We start from the raw sequence: 16,859 nt of genomic DNA, 5'->3' as shown, positions 1-16,859 counted from the left end.
TGGGGCTCGTGCACAACCTCATGGCTTTCTGGAACACTGTTACTCAAGTTGCAAACACAATTAAATTTTAAACAGTTTTCTGATGAGCAAGGGCAAACCTGTATTCCTTCATTTTCTTTGATTAACAAGCCCGCCAATGAACTGGGTAATCAATCGGAAATGAACATGCAACTACTTCACATCGTGTTAAATTATAAATACAATTTAGACAATCCTTTTTAATCATTATTTGCGGACACATGAAGACTTATTTCTCCGCAATCACGCTCGGAAAATAGACCGGAGCAGAAGAGATCTGCAATGCGTAGATTGGAAAAAATCTGAAAGCTATCGATAACTATATATATATATAGATAACTGCCGTACTTCGCTACTTAGAGATTAAAATGTATTTTGATTGATAACTTGAATTTATGATTTAACGAGCTGTGTGTTACTTGCCAATTGATTAGTCCTTAATTACACTTAATTGCACACTTGTTGTTAATCAAGAGAAATTAATAGAAACTGGTTGAGATTGGAGGTACTGAATGGAACTGGTTGAGATTGGAGGTACTGAATGGAGCTGGTTGTGCCCCACCATGTTTGAGCTCATGTGACAAATCCACGAGGTACATAAATATTTTTGCTCATGAACAAAGAGGATCTCACAGGAGAGTTATCTAAAGATCAGACCTACTGCTGCTGCACAATGCTCTACCTGACCACAGGAAATAACTGCTCACCGGTTATCTGTGTCTCTGCTGCTCACTCTTCAGGCCAACAAGGTCTGATCTGATCTGCACTTCGTTGTACGTCGCTCTGGATAAGAGCGTCTGCTACATGCCTTGTAATGTAACAAGAAAACACAGACTGTATTTAAGAAGAATACAGGTCATATACCTGATTAGTGAGTCCTGTACTTGTGTCCAATATTCAGTTCCAAAACTGCGGTGGTGGCAGAATTCACATGCTAATACAGTATATCTGCATAAATGAATCGCTTCTATGGCATTTTCCATTTCAAACCAGAAGCCTGCTTTCCATGAAAAAGTGTTGACAGAAATAATTAGTGACTCATACATTCTTTCTCATGAAAGCATACAGAGGCAGACATACAATATGTCACCACATTCCCCACTACACCACTTCCTTTGTGCTGCCATTAGACAGAACCGCGTCCACTGCTTCTGTCTGTTCTGAGCTCTCCACACACAATACTCGAGAGAAAAGGCCCCTGTTTGGGATAGCGTGGATAAAGCACGGTGATGTTCTGTGTGTCTGGGGACAGTGGGTCTCTGAGCCCGTAGAACTGGATGGTCCATGAGAGACAGGAAGTAGTATTTTTTTGGGTCACAACTTGACACAGGACCCCCGTTCTCAAGCAATAAAATAAATAAATAATTAAATAAAATAGAGAAGCAGAGTTAATAATACCTTTTAAATAAGTTTTTTAATGCTAATTATATGTTTGAGGCATGCTCACTGGTAACCGACTGACACTCCAGTCACTCTGAAAGATTTTTAATCACTAGCTCATTGTATGGTTCGTGAGGACGCGCGGCACAGTCGCAGTGTTGTGATTGTGTTCGACTGCCCTAAGACATGCTGGAGCTTGTACTCATTAGCCTTCTCAGGCGTAGAGACAAAGTTCCGCTACATTTGGAGTCTAAGTTAAATTGAAATGTGACATTCAGCTCAAAATGTTTCCAAAAGTGCAAAGATAAAATATACACTCATTGAGCACTTTATTAGGAACACCTGTATACCTACTTATTCATGCGATTATCTCATCAGCCAATGGTGTGGCATCAGTGCAAAGCACACAATCATGTAGATACGGGTCAGGAGCTTCAGTTAATGTTCACATCAACCATCAGAATGTGGAAAAAATGTGATCAAAGTGACTTTGACCGTGGAATGGTTGTTGGTGGCAGACAGGGTGGTTTGAGTATCTCAGAAACTCCTGGAATTTTCACCTACAACAGTTTCTAGAATTGGCAGAGAACAAGAGCAGCAGTTCAAAAAACAAGAGCAGCAGTTCTGCAGACAGAAACACCTTGTTAATGAGAGAGGTCAGAGAAGAATGGCCAGACTGGTCAAAGCTGACATAAAGTTAACAGTAATGCAAATAAGCACACATGACAACAGTGGTATGCAGAAGAGCATCTCTGAACACACAACGCATTATGCTGTGCAGCATTCAGGTTAGGTTACAGCCGCAGAAGACTTAAGTCCGAAAAATAAGACCAATAAAAACCTCATTTCAATACCTAAGTGCAAGTGTATATCACAGTCAAAATGCTTATAAGAACCATTTCGGACAAAGAGAATGAACCCTGGAAATCCATTTGTATTTAAAAGAACGGAGTACATAGATTTAGGGTCTGGGGCCAATCAGGTAACTTGCGTCTCATTTTAATACAACCAGACTGGTGACCGGGAACACAATAGCTAATTATCAATCAGCCTCAGCCATGTCTGTTGTTATTACCATCTCTTTGGGTGATTACCAAAGCAGGAAATATTCAAAGGGAAACACGGCTCCTTCGTGTTCACCGTCAGTACATGCTTTATTTCCCCAAATAACCATGACATAGCAGGGTGTGCTTGTTAGATTCTGGGTCTCACACTGAATATTTCCTGTTTGGTGAAAATGTGTTTCTATCCATCGTATTTGTGAGTGTCAGTATGAATACACTCACCGAGCACATCATAACGGGGAGACAAATGGCTTGACAAAACCGCTAAAGCGATGCACTGACAAACGGGGGCAACAATATCACAAAGACAACATATGGAACTGAGCTTATATGCAGGTGTAGACAGGACAGACAATTAGATTGAGAGCAGCATGAGAATGGAAATCAGGTGTGGAGGATTGACAAGTTAACAAGATAATGAGTAATCATTAGTAATTTCCTGCCCTAGCGTTCGTAAATTAGTAAATGACATGCACAAGAAACATAAGGTAACATGAACACATGGTTAGAATGTTAGTATTACCCAATCCTGATCTAAAGTTAGTAGATTAGTAAGAAGACAAGGGGAATTGAAACAATTAGGGAAGTGTGAGTGACAGAAAGGGAGAGAGAGAAAGCAGGAATGCAAGGTTTGCAGAAAGACACGAAAAAGTGTATGCTAAACAATGAACGGAACAACATAACATGAAACAACATAAATCGTGACATAACAAGTTTGCAAAACTATGACAATGAACTATATTATGTGACATGACAAGACTAACATAATACGTGACATGACAATAACATAACCAAGACAATAGCTAAACATAAAACATGACATGACAAGCATGAAACGTGACAGTATGAGTGTATGAGTGTGTGAGTGAATGGTGTGTGTGCCCTGCGATGGACTGGCGACCTGTCCAGGGTGTATTCCTGCCTTTCGCCCAATGTATGCTGGAATAGGCTCCAGCTCCCCTGCAACCCTGTTCAGGATAAGCAGGTTAGGATAATGAATGAATGAATGAATGAATGAATGAATAAGTAGGTGTACAGGTGTTCCAAATAAAGTGCTTAGTGAGTGTATATGCGTCTGTGGGTACATGTGTATTTGTAAGTGTTCTGGATATAAACGTGTGAGAGAGACAAAGAGGACAATGGTGATAGAGAAAGCCTTTTCTTTTTGGGTTTTTTTCACCAGCAGGAACAGAAAAACAGAATCGAAGTAAGTAGCTAAACATATGGTTTAGTCCCATTCATTTTTAAACCAACAATTGGTTGAATCATGAGACATTTGCAGTACACATGGCTGGAGGAATATTAAATATAATAATATTAATAGTCTTTTTCAGAGTAACAATGGTTGAACTTCTGGCCAACAGGTTCCTTTGACTGAGACCTTTCCTCCAACTGAACAATCTGCCAAATCCATCCTTTATTTCTCCATCTCTCCTGTAGTAAAGGTCACCCTGCACCCTGCTTTTCCTTTAATTGCTTTTATTGATTGTAAGGCCCAGTGCAATATTTCTTATCAGAAAGACACAAAGTGAAAACAAGGAAAACAAAATGGCCGCCACGTGAGTGACCAAGGTCAGTGTGCGATTTCAGATAGTCCCCTAAAAGCCTGTTCATTTAATTCTTTTCAGGTTAAACACAGAACAGCGAACACAATCTGTGTACCTTGGACTCTGAGGGGGTTACGGGAAGGGCACAGAGGGTTGTCTCCCGAAACTAGGGAAGCCTCCAGTAACATGGACAATAGACACGACTCAACGCTGGTCAACATCTGCCTGTTGTTGTTGCTCTGTACTGAGTTGGGTGGGAGGTCTCCACTCGTTGGTTACTATATTCGAGATTGTCCGTCAATTCACAGCAAGATAATGCACACTTCTAAATGTCACTTCTGCCTGTGGTGCAGGTAGCCGATTTTCAGGAGACCCTGCGCCCACCTGTGGCCACGCCCCTGGAGTTCTCTGATGGCTTTTTTCACATGGTCGTCATTGGGTCTGAGTCCACCTCATCGCAATCAAAGCAGGGGTTGGTCAGCATTCTCTTCAGCTTGTGACCATGGTTTGCATTCGCGCCGGCCATGTCGTACGGGCACTCTTCTAAGGCCGGACCTCCGACCCTGAAGATGCTGTCGTAAGTGGGCGGGGGCTCCTGTGTTGCCATGGCGCCGACGTCCACCTCCTCGTAGTCGGGTTCGTTCTCAGAGAGCTGGGGGCTGTCGGGGGGCGTCTGTCTGCCCGGCGGGGGCTCCCGGGGGAAGCCGGGGGTGGGCAACGGGCGGTGGGACATGCCCCACCCCCAGTCCCCGACGGACACATCGTCCAGCGGCATCTCCTCCACTCCCGCGAGCAGGGCGTTGGCTTGGGGGCGGGGCCTCCTCACCTTGGTGACCTTACTGTAGAGGCTGTCGTCGTCGTCCAGGACGACAGGACCGGGGCTTGGGTCCCAGGTTTGGGACCTGTCCTTGCTGCTCTGCAGGTTGATGGCAGCGTCGACAGCCTGGAAGATCTTTTCGTTCTGCTTGGTCTGGAACTCAAAGACGCCCTCACCGGATTTACTCATGCGCCCGGCTTCAATGGAGAAAGTGGACTGATGGAGAGAGATGTGATTTTACTGTTAGCTGACACTTTTATCCAAAGTGACTTACAGTTGATTAGAGCAGGCTACTGGCTGCCCAATCTTAAAATAATACAAAATACAAAAAAACCTTAATGCAAGTGCAACAAAAGCATAACCATAGGCATAGAAAACTATTGAAAACTAGCTCAGTAACTATATTTAGCGATTCCAAAGCGAATGCTTTAAACGGAGGGTGAATATGGGGCAGCCTGTAGCCTAGTGGTTAAGGCTCATGACCGGAAGTCCAAGTGTACAATAAGATCCACACAGCTGTTGGGTCCTTGAAGGCCCTTAACCCAAAATTGCATCAAGGCGGTTGTCCCCTGCTTAATCTAATCAACCGCAAATCTTTGGACTAAAGCATCATTAATGATTAATTACAAATAATTAATGACAAATTATAATTATAATAAAAATAGTTGTTTCTTTGACTGTGCAGCATTAGAAGACGACCATCTCAGATGAGTGAATTACCTGTTGGAGGCCAAACTTGCGTATATAATTGAAGGGCCAGGTGTAGCGCGTGGCCCCAGTCTTGGGGTGCAGGAGGTGAATGGCCCGCAGATCCACCCTCAGGATGAAGGATCCCTTCAGCTGGCACCTCGCAGACGCCTCGGTCACCTTCACTGTGATCGGGAAATCTTTCAGCGCTGAGAACCACACACAACCACATATGGCGTTAAACTCCAAACACAACCACACACAGTGTTAAACTCCACACACAACCACACACAACCACACTCGGTGTTAAACTCCACACACAACCACACACGGTGTTAAACTCCACACACAACCTCACACAGTGTTAAACTCCACACACAACCACACACAACCGCATACGGTGTTAAACACCACACACAACCTCACATGGTAAACTCCACACATAACCACACACAACCGCATACGGTGTTAAACACCACACACAACCTCACACGGTGTTAAACACCACACACAACCACACACGGTGTTAAACTCCACACACAACCGCACACGGCGTTAAACTCCACACACGGCATCAAACACCGCACACAACCACACACACAGTGTTAAACACCACACACAGCCGCACACGGTGTTAAACTCCACACACAACCACACATGGTGTTAAACTCCACACACAACCACACACGGTGTTAAACTCCACACGCAACCTCACACGGTGTTAAACTCCACACACAACCACACACAACCGCACACAGTGTTAAACACCACACACAACCTCACACGGTGTTAAACTCCACACACAACCCCACACGGTGTTAAACTCCACACGCAACCTCACATGGTGTTAAACTCCACACGCAACCTCACACGGTGTTAAACTCCACACACAACCACACACAACCGCACACAGTGTTAAACACCACACACAACCACACACGGTGTTAAACACCACACACAACCGCACACAGTGTGAAACAGCACATAACCACACACGGTGCGAAACACCACACACACCGTTAAATACCACACAGAACCGCATGCAGTGTTAAACACAAAGAAAACTGACTTAGGAGTTTAGCATTATGAGTATTTTTTTTAATCCTACCCATTTTTACGTATTAATTGACTGGCGTCATTTGGTGGCTGTGTGAATTTAAGAACAGAATGTAATACGATTAATGTGAAAAATTTAGATTTTCCCCAAGCCTGCCTGGCCTTCCTCCTCAAAGTGTTTTTACTTAATGCAGTTTGCTGACTCACTAACCGCTACACTGAAGCAGCGGGGTGGTTAAGCCCATCTCTCAAGCAAACAAGCCTCTTCTCCCATCATTTAAAGTCTAAGTTTCCCTTTAGCACAGTGGACATTCGATTTCTTAAGCACAGCAAAGTGTACCTATGAGAACATAATTGTGCTTCTCTGAATAAGTGCTCGGAGGTACGTATGTCCCATGAGACTGGGTAGGACCCTTTGGTCATGCATGGTTCTGTTTGATCTTTATTGCTGAAAACCATAAAATAAGATTCTGTTCTAATGCAAGTTTTGGATATTTATTAGGGGGGAATGATAGAACAGTGAGAACTCCGCTTCTTGTTCTTCTCAGTCTCATCTCTGTATTGTCGTTGCTCACTGTGGGATTATGGGATGGGAGCTCAGCCGTTTGAAGTAGTGTGCGAGGCAATGTCTTCTGAGGAGGCAGGGGTTTGTTTGAGGAGGGAAGGGGCGCAATTTCATCGATTTTATACTTCTATTTGATCTTAAGTACTGTGTTATCTTTTGTGGCATTGTGTCTATTTTTATGGTATTCATTTTTCACTGCTATAAAGCATTTTGTGCTGTATGCTCAAAGTGTAGCTCAAATTATGTTATTATTATTATTATCATTATTATTAATTATAATTATTATTACATTATCATCTCTGGCAGCTGTGGCCCCTGCTTATTGGGCTGTTTACCGCTGACTTAAGTATCTGTTCCTGCTTCTGCTGCTGTGACTCAGCCTCTGGGGATCGACGGTTTGACACTCAGCCATGTGTGAAACTGTAGGGTTCATCACACGAAGCACAGAACAAGCCCTACCTTAACCCAGGCAGATGAGAACACTGCACTCTCAGAAATGAAGCTATGAAAAGTGCCTAAGTTACACATGCTTGTTGTTGGGGCGGTACCCTATTGGTGCATACAACTGTACCTCTAGCTAGCAATATATAACAACTTTTCTTGGAAACCCTTTTTTTTCTTGAAAAATGTACTCCAAAGAGAACATTACTGTACTTTCAGTGGCACATTTTGGAAATGTGATCCTTATAGAACAAAAATGTACCTCCACTGTCACTTTATTTCTGAGAGTGTGGAGGGACAGCACAGTGAGAACAGATTCCGTCCCAAAGCACAGACCCTAGATTAGTCTCTACCTCTGGCACTAAATATCAGGCATTAGGATACAGGGCTAGAGGACTGATCTGGGGTCAGAGCTGGGATGGCTCTCGTTTTGAGTTCAGTGGCACATTCAGCAGAGACTCTGTGCAGTGGTATCCATGGCTTAGCGCTTCCCGCCGGACATGGATGGCACGGGGCGATGCCTGCTTCCTCACTCAATGACCTTCATTCGAATGCAAGGCGAATGTGCACAGAGCACAGCGTTAAGAAACCCAGGCACATCAAACATTTATAAACCAGCACACTTCAGCTTTGTGAGAAATCTCCAAAGGCACATGCCTTTGTACACACACACACTGTCTCTCTCTGTCTCCCACACACACCTCACAAATACGTACACAGGCATACACACACATACACTCTCCCTCTCTCTCTCACACACACACACACACACACACACACACACTCTCTCTCGCTCTCTCAATCTCACAAACACTCACACCTCACAAATGCGCACACAGGCATACACACACAGACACACTCCCTATGCATACACTCACCTCTCAAATGCACACACAGACAACACCCTCATTGCATAGCCCAAGGCCTGCAAATCATATTCTCACCCTCTTTGTACAGTCACGCGCCCATCCTGTGGCTGTCTCTCACTGTGTGCTGCCATTATTGAAATCTTAGCTACACTTGTTGAGGCCTGACTTTTACCCTTTTTTACTCCATTTTACAATCTCACAGCATATTCCCATAATACCTGCCCATTGTATTCTGCATTATTTGTACTTGATCTCACAGAATATGACAAGCAATTGGTGTGTGGTTATTCAACATTGAATCATACAAATATATTTGTTTGTATCATTTCATTATGAAGTGCAGATCCAGTCTTGTTCTTGTAGGCCTCCATTTATCATCAGCATTTAGCTGATGTAATAAGCAAAGGATATTTCTAAATTTTTCAGGCGAATCCGCACCCCCCCCCCCCCCCCCAACGCACACACACACACACACACACACACACACAGATATGAAGAAATGAAAGCGGAAGCTGAAATGCTGTATTTTTAAGTTTTGTTGCCCTACATTGGGTTACGCTTTGCTGGTTCAGGCTGTTTTGTTCTCAGCTTGACCAGGAAATGAGTTTAAAAAAAGAAGCTATAGGCAGCTTGCTTAAACCTGCCATTTCCAGCCAGTCATAGACAGACAGGGCCCTAACCCTAGCTTACACCAGACCTGGGCCAAATACGTAATTATTTTGGATTCAAATACTTTTCTGAGCTTGATTGATCTTGTCTGGTGCAATTGAACCCACCAAGTGGACCTGAAGGCAGGATTTGCACTTTTTGAGAGTATTTCATAGCTTCTGTTACACCAGACAAGCTCAATAAAGAGTAGAAAAGTATTTGAATCCAAAACAATTACATATTTGACCCATGTTTTTTTACCCATGGTTTCTCCCACCTGAAGAGGTGCAGTATATGGAGTTCTCCATCATCCCAGAGTCTGGGGTGCCTTGGGTCATAGAGTCCTCACACTGGCCTTGGTTCATCTGCAGTGTCAGAGTGAAATAAGGAACAAACAAATGAACAGGAACAGGGGGTCAGTCTTATAGGTTCACATGGGCCTGCTGGAGATTCAGGCTGAGCTGGCTTTAAGCTTAGATCCAGGATCCGGGGTAGGATTAGGATAAGGGCTAGCGCTTGAGCCCATGATTTATTTCTTTGTTTTGGATTTTTTCCTTTGTGCCAATTAAACCTGTCCAACACTGCCTTCACATCTCTGTCTCAGCCTCTCAGCCTCAAACAAGATCTGAAATTTGAAAACGAGGACTCACAGATATATTTTGTGGAGTAAAAAAAATGTAATGAAACATTTTATTTCCCTTGTGATGAGACATGGGAGAGCGTGTACTAACCCAGGGGCTCACCATGACGGCTGATTTGGGGATTTCATGCCAGCCTGTGCCCTGAACCCTTTCAGTTGCAAGGAACTGAAGCGTAACTACTCTCGACCTCTCTCGACCATATACCCTTTCAACCGATTAAAATGACTGCTATACTATTGTTTTGAGGCCCTATTAAATTCTCAACTTTCTCAGACAAAGCTAGTCAATGTAATGATTTTACTTTTTTTACCCATCAGGCCATATTAAGATCCACGCTGCTGTTGGGCCCTTGAGTGAGGCCCTGATCTAAATAAAAAGGATAGCCACTGAGGTGAATGCAGTTTTAACTCTATTTTAGAGAAGAAGAAGAAGAAAAACGTACCCCTTGTAATGCTTAAATAGCCCTTATACTGTATGTGCAGAACAAATTCATAATACTGCGGAATCAATTGGACTGTTTTAATGATTGATTAACCCATTCCAGGCCACATTATTCTGGAGCGGTTGCAGTGTCATTTAAGTGTGTTCTGTCATAAATAAAGATTCTTCAATTCACTTCAGCATTCAGATTTTTTTACCCATCAGTACGGCTGCAGACTGCACATGCATAAAACTGAGGTCTAATATAGGAATGAACCACAACTGATCTATGTGGCTATTTAAAAAATTAAGCCAGAATAAATGGTTGGAACCAGCATAAGCCCCCTACCCGACAGGATTGGAATCGAGGTATTGGAATAATTTCTGATATCTCTGGATTGATTCAAATTAATTTGTAATTCTCAAACAGGGTGGTTTTGGGCAAATTTTGATTGAAAATAAGATCTATCATTTTGTGTGTCAAAAGTTTGCTAGATAACGTCACACATAAGTTCTTAGAGAAGCAGATGCATCTGGGAGGACCAATTAAAAAGCACATTGATGCCACAAATAGGAAGAATCTCCTATAATGAAAACTTTGACCTTTTAAACAATATGCAGTACAATGCTGGTGAGAAGTGGACACAGTTATTTGCATGGCAAAAAGGATGTGATTAATTACACTCTGGACTCATGAAGTCTAAGGTGTTTTTCAGTCCATGAAAAACAGATTGTTCCCTGAGTAACACTGCAGATTCAAGTGAGGTGTGTTCCCTGTGACAGCATAAATCAAACAACAGACTCTCTACACTCTCAAAACTGCCCTATAGACTCAAACAACAGACTCTCTGCACTCTCAAAACTGCCCTATAGACTCAAACAACAGACTCTCTACACTCTCAAAACTGCCCTATAGACTCAAACAACAGACTCCCTACACTCTCAAAACAGCCCTGTAGATTAATTACATTATTACATTAATGGCATTTGGCAGACGCTTTTATCCAGAGCAACATACAGTTGATTAGACTAAGCAGGAGACAATCCCCCTGGAGCAATGCGGGGTTAAGGGCCTTGCTCAAGGGCCCAATGGCTGTGCGGATCATGTTGTGGCTACACCGGGGATCGAACCGCCAACCTTGCGGGTCCCAGTCATGTACCTTAACCACTACGCTACAGGCCACCCGTGAATTCAAACAACAGACTCTCTACACTCTCAAAACAGCCCTAAGATTCAAACAACAGACTCTCTACACTCTCAAAACAGCCCTATAGACTCAAACAACAGACTCTCTAAACTCTCAAAATAGCGCTATAGACTCAAACAACAGACTCTCTAAACTCTCAAAATAGCCATATAGACTCAAACAACAGACTCTCTACACTCAAAACAGATGTATTAAAAACAGCAATTATTCATGCAGTAAGTTGTTTTGCATGAATTATGCAGAGTGGAAAAATTGTTATTTTCAAGTGGTGTTGCTTTGGGTTCCTTCACTAACTGGATCTGAGGCTGAGAGTCTGATTCAGAGCTGAATTTGCAGATCTGCAGAAATGTTACTGTATGTGTTGGATAGATAGGGTTTAACTACCACAAAAAAACAACAAAAAGAAGAAATGATGGGCCCGGGGACTTAAAGCACAAGATCCTAAACCCTAGATCCTTGGGCCTAGATCTAAGCCTAAACCCAGCTAAGCCTAAATCTTGAATTCAGCTAATGTACAATGTAGTATATTTGGTTTGTTAGTGCAATACTAATCACAAATAAACGTAAATTAACTTACACAGGCCCAGACGGCTAGAAATGTAAAAGAGGAAGGCTTCTTATTCCTGTTCTCTGCAGACTATGAAGGCGGGGGGGAGGGGGTGCACTGGTATAAAATGTGAACTTGAAATAACAGCTACCAGCTGTTTCGAAACAGAGCTTAAGCTGGTCAAACCATGTTGAGTATGGAGCTGGTCTGTACTGGTCAACCAGCTACCAGCTGTTTCAAAGCCTAGCTTGAGCTGTTTTTTTCAGAAGGGGGTAGACGTGTACGTACCGGGAAGGCGATCTCGCACAGTGTCCGCCTCCAGTCTCCCAGCTCGGACGACTCGGCGGCGAAGAGGAAGCTCTTTTCGGCGGTCTCCACGCGGAAGGCACCGCAGCCTCGGGGACAGGCGGCCATTTTGTCCTCAGCCACACGCACCAGGTCGCTCATGCGGATCACCTTCCTGCTGTCGCGCTTGCTGCGCTTCCGCTCGCTGCTCTCCGCGCCGTCTCGCCACTCTAACAGCTCCAGCCTGGACACGGAGCAGCCGCTGTCCCCGTACACCAGTGACCAGACCTTCTTCCATTTCTGACCGAGGGGATCACACAGAAAGGGCTTATGGGAGGGTTACCTGGGGGTTAGAGTTCCGGGACGGGCGGGGAAGCCTGTAGCCAGGTGCTTCAGGTACGTGACTGGGACTCGAGAAGGTTGGTGGTTCAAGCCCCAGTGTAGCCATAATAAGATCCACACTGCTGTTGGGCCCTTAGGGAGCGAGGCCCCTTGCCCCGCATTGCTCCATGGGGGACTGTCCCCTGCTTAGTCTAATCAACTGTCACTTTGGTTTTAGCATCAGCTAAATAACAAATTATTATAATTATTTATTAACATCTATCTTCTACACTGCAAACAAAAAGGCTGGCCTAAATTGAGGGGGTGCACACACAGAAAGGCTGTGTTCAAAACCACATACTAGGATACTACTTGTACTTCATTTCAGGCTGATTTTCACAGAACTGTAACTAAACACAGCCAAAGTTGTATGGAAGGGTTGCTTTAGGTCAGAGTTCTATCTTCTACACTGCAAAGGGGTCTTAAAGTGATCAGTAGAAATTCAGCCTTACAATCTTAATGTGGGAGATGTAAAGGCAAGGATACAGTCATTTGCTGCTTTCTACTGATCATATAGGAAAGTGTGTAACACAATAGCTGGGTATACTATTGCAGCATCAATGTGCAGAGGCATAGGAGTGAATCCTAAGGTTCAAAATTGTATTCTTAATACACAACAGGCCAAGGCTCAGCTTCTTCAATTCACTTCAACATTCAGAGTAGACTATTACAGGACATTTATGCAGACTGTCATGTGACATGAACAACCTCAGACTAAGACTCTTTTCTCCATTTTGAAGAAGAGGTGTGAATAAGGATGTTGGTGCTTGCATCAAAGCAGTACAGTTTCTATCTGAAAATTGGTATTGAACATTAAACACTAAACTCCAGTGGTGGACAATACTCACTTAAAATAATTAGTTGCTTCTAACTCGAACTATGGTATTACAAAGCAGTTGAGATGCATTTTAAATCACCAATGAAATGCACTGGAACTAAACTAAAAGTCAATCCTAACTAATATTATAGGCATATACTGTATTCTGGCTTAGAATCTTATTTCTATTAGCTTTTTGCTAAATAAAAAGGATAGCCACTGAGATGAATGCAGTTTTAACTTTAAAAAAGCTAATATTTTCTATTTGAGAGAAGAAGAAGAAGAAGAAGAAGAAAAAAGTACCCCTTGTAATGCTTAAATAGCCCTTATACTGTATGTGCAGAACAAATTCATAATACTGCAGAATTAATTGGATTATTTGAATGATTGACTAGCCCATTCGAGGTCACATTATTCTGGAGCGGTTGCAGTGTAATTTCAGTGTGTTCTGTCATAAATATCTTGGTTTTTTGTTTATCTTAATTTAATAAAGCAATATTGGGAAACAGTTGGTTTAGAAATCGATTGTGACACAGACAGTGTAAGCTACAGTGTACAGTGTACATCTGTTAGCCTGTGTCAAATACAATAGGAGCATCATTTGGATTTTAAAGCAATAGAATCCATGCAAAAATGTTCTACATTATATCATATTTAGCTCAGTTCCAAACAATATATAATACAGTTGGTTAACGATTGCCATTTTCTTCTCTTAGATCTTGTTTAATGATGACAGTGTCATCCATCTGGCGAAGATGTGATGTAAATACTAAATCACTAAAATTAAGGCATAATGAAATTCAACCAAGGTTTTTATGCAGCAGATTATTGACATTTCTTTTGAACAGACTTTCTCCATTTTTATATACACTCAGTGAGCATTTTATTATGTATTTATTACTTATTTTTTAGACTTCTACTGCTGTAGCCTATCCACTTAGAGTTATGATGCATTGTGTGTTCAGAGATGCTCTTCTGCATACCACTGTTGTAATATATGGCTATTTGCGTTAGTCACCTTCACCTTCTGAGATACTCAAACCACCCTGTCCACCACCAACAGTCATTCCATGGCTAATGTCACATTTCCCCATTCTGATGGTTGTTGTGAACATTAACTGAAGCTTCTGACCCATATCTACATTCCATGCTGCCACACAATTGGCTGATTAGATAATCACATGAATAAGTAGGTGTAATAAAGTAAAAATGTTCCCAGTAAAGTGCTCGGTGATGAAACGCCTACAAATCAGACAAACGTAATGTTTCTGTTTAACAAATTCCTGATCTCATCCTCATGTAAAAACAATAATACAACCTGAGGAAAACTGTTTTCCAAGACTAAAAATATGTATTTCAACAAAAGCTTGAAAAATAGATCATGGATTCAAAATTATCTCACAAAAATGTTTTTTATTTTTTATTTCATTGACTACATTTAAAACACAGACATTTACTTCCGCAGTGTTAAAAAATATATTTTTAATATGAGAACGTTTAAAAAAAACTTAAATAATAATCATGTTTTCTACCCTAAAGAGAATGCTTGATATTATTAAGTGTAAATATTATAAAGCGTTTTTCTCGGTGTCTAATGGCTGAGGCTGCAGGGGTACATTGCCTAGTATGCCAAGCTGTGAGTGGAGTTTTGTCACAGTAAGCCCAGGCAGGGGCAGGGAGGAACCAATCCTGTCTTACCTTTCCAAACTTCTGCTGCTGGAGGTAGAGTATCCCTCTCTTCCTCACCTCCTCCTCCATGTTGCCTGAGACTGGGCTCTTCAGACCCCTCACCAGTGTGTATGTTGCTCCTGAGCACCAGGACTACAGCTCAACTGTCTGTGAGCCACTCACCCCACAAGTTCTGCACAAATCTCACTTCCTGTATTCTCTGATGTGTGTGTGTGTCTGTGCGTGTATGTGTGTGAGTGTGTGTTTGTGGTGTGTATCTGTGTGTGTACAGCAATCACAAGGGCAAAATTTGTTACGCATCACTGCTGCCATTTCCTTTCTTAGTCAAGAACGCAGAACTGGGGGAGAAGTTGTTTGTTTGCTGGAGCGCTGAGCTGACCTTCATAGGCCAGAATGACAGCCAGTTTATAAAGTGCCCTCCATAATGTTTAGGACAAATACTCATTCTGTCTTGAGTGTTTTGCCACAAATTTAGATTTGTAATCATGCAAATACCATGTGGTTAAAGTGCTCTTTCTCAGATTTTATTAAAGGGTATTTTTTCATCACTTCTTTAGTGTAGGTATAAGAGAGCTTTTGGCATTGAGTGAACTATTAATTTTATATATAATATGTCATATGGGGTGGGGGGCAAACGTTTAATAACTACGAAATTTGGTTTCCTCCATATTTTCAAAATGTAAGGCCTGTTATTTCTTTAAAAAATCTTTAAAAGAGTATTTAAGGTTATCAGTTGCTATAATATATTATCTTTCAGTTGCAGCTTAATATTGCAGCTCATTCTAGTTTGGAAAATGTGTGTTTGCTGAGTTACATTTTTAGTTCACAAGAAAGGAAGTAGGGCATTTGTATTTTGACTTGCTTTGTGCTAGATTTCCCAATGCCCCGATCCAGCTTACAACACTGATTTACTCAACACTGATTTTGACGGTATTGCCAGGGGGAAAGGAGTCTCAAAAACCCTGTAATCTCTAACCCACCATTCTTTTTTTTCTCTTTTTTTTTGCCAGACAGATGTGTAACCTTGAACGTCACACGAATATCTTAAAGTGACTGTAAAGGTAAATCTGTGAATGGCTTCAAACTACATTGTATGGTGTAAGTATGGTATGCATTATGCATCAGCAACAGTAGAGAAATCTATTGTATTGCGATATTGACCTATATCAGTCATTTCCATCTATTCCTATACGGGGATTAAATGGCGGAGTTTATTTTCCGACTCTGAGCTATTGAGTCCAGGTAATTTATGACATCGAGAAGGACCTGACCTATTGACCAATACATATTTTTCTAATTGCATATAGCCTCCCATAGTCTCATGATATTTAGTAGTTTTTTTTATAGGAATCTGAAGTAACTAAAATTATTCTGACATTTCTTGCGCGCAAATGTCAAACTATTTCAAAAAGTTATATGGAATATCTTAAATTTACACACATGAAGAAGCGTGACGCACGTTCGAATTTGACCAGGAGATGGCGGTATGGAATTAGCGTAGAGCCGTTGACTATCTAGTCTGTTGCTTATGGAGACGTATTGAGAAGCATGGTTTAGATATGTTCTAAGAAGACATATATATAAATTCACATTTAAATGGTATATTTTGTCCGTATCATTCAATAAACGTTTTCTTAAGTTGCTATCATTTAAAACGTTCATGACAATTCCCATTGCTACTCACAGTCGTACTAACACTCGCACTGGCACTCTCAGTCATACTGGCACATTACAGTAGAATTGTAATCATTTTACATTTACATTTACATTTTAGTCATT

General features: G+C 41.9%; 1 protein-coding gene across 1 annotated transcript; it reads right to left on the bottom strand.

Annotated features, from left to right (window-relative positions):
- Positions 1-3,605: 3,605 nt before the first annotated feature.
- LOC133105694 (docking protein 2-like) lies at positions 3,606-15,274 on the bottom strand. The gene is made up of 5 exons (XM_061215973.1): positions 15,090-15,274; positions 12,197-12,493; positions 9,370-9,457; positions 5,547-5,722; positions 3,606-5,042 (listed from the first exon to the last, which is right to left on the bottom strand). Exons 1-5 carry the CDS (start codon positions 15,147-15,149, stop codon positions 4,431-4,433), a joined length of 1,233 nt encoding a protein of 410 aa, XP_061071957.1. The 5' UTR covers positions 15,150-15,274; the 3' UTR covers positions 3,606-4,430.
- Positions 15,275-16,859: the final 1,585 nt, after the last annotated feature.

Source organism: Conger conger, chromosome 12 (assembly GCF_963514075.1).
Source record: "Conger conger chromosome 12, fConCon1.1, whole genome shotgun sequence".
Taxonomy (NCBI): Eukaryota; Metazoa; Chordata; class Actinopteri; order Anguilliformes; family Congridae; genus Conger; species Conger conger.
Note: the sequence above shows the minus strand (reverse complement) of the source record. Positions and strands in the feature narration are given on the sequence as shown.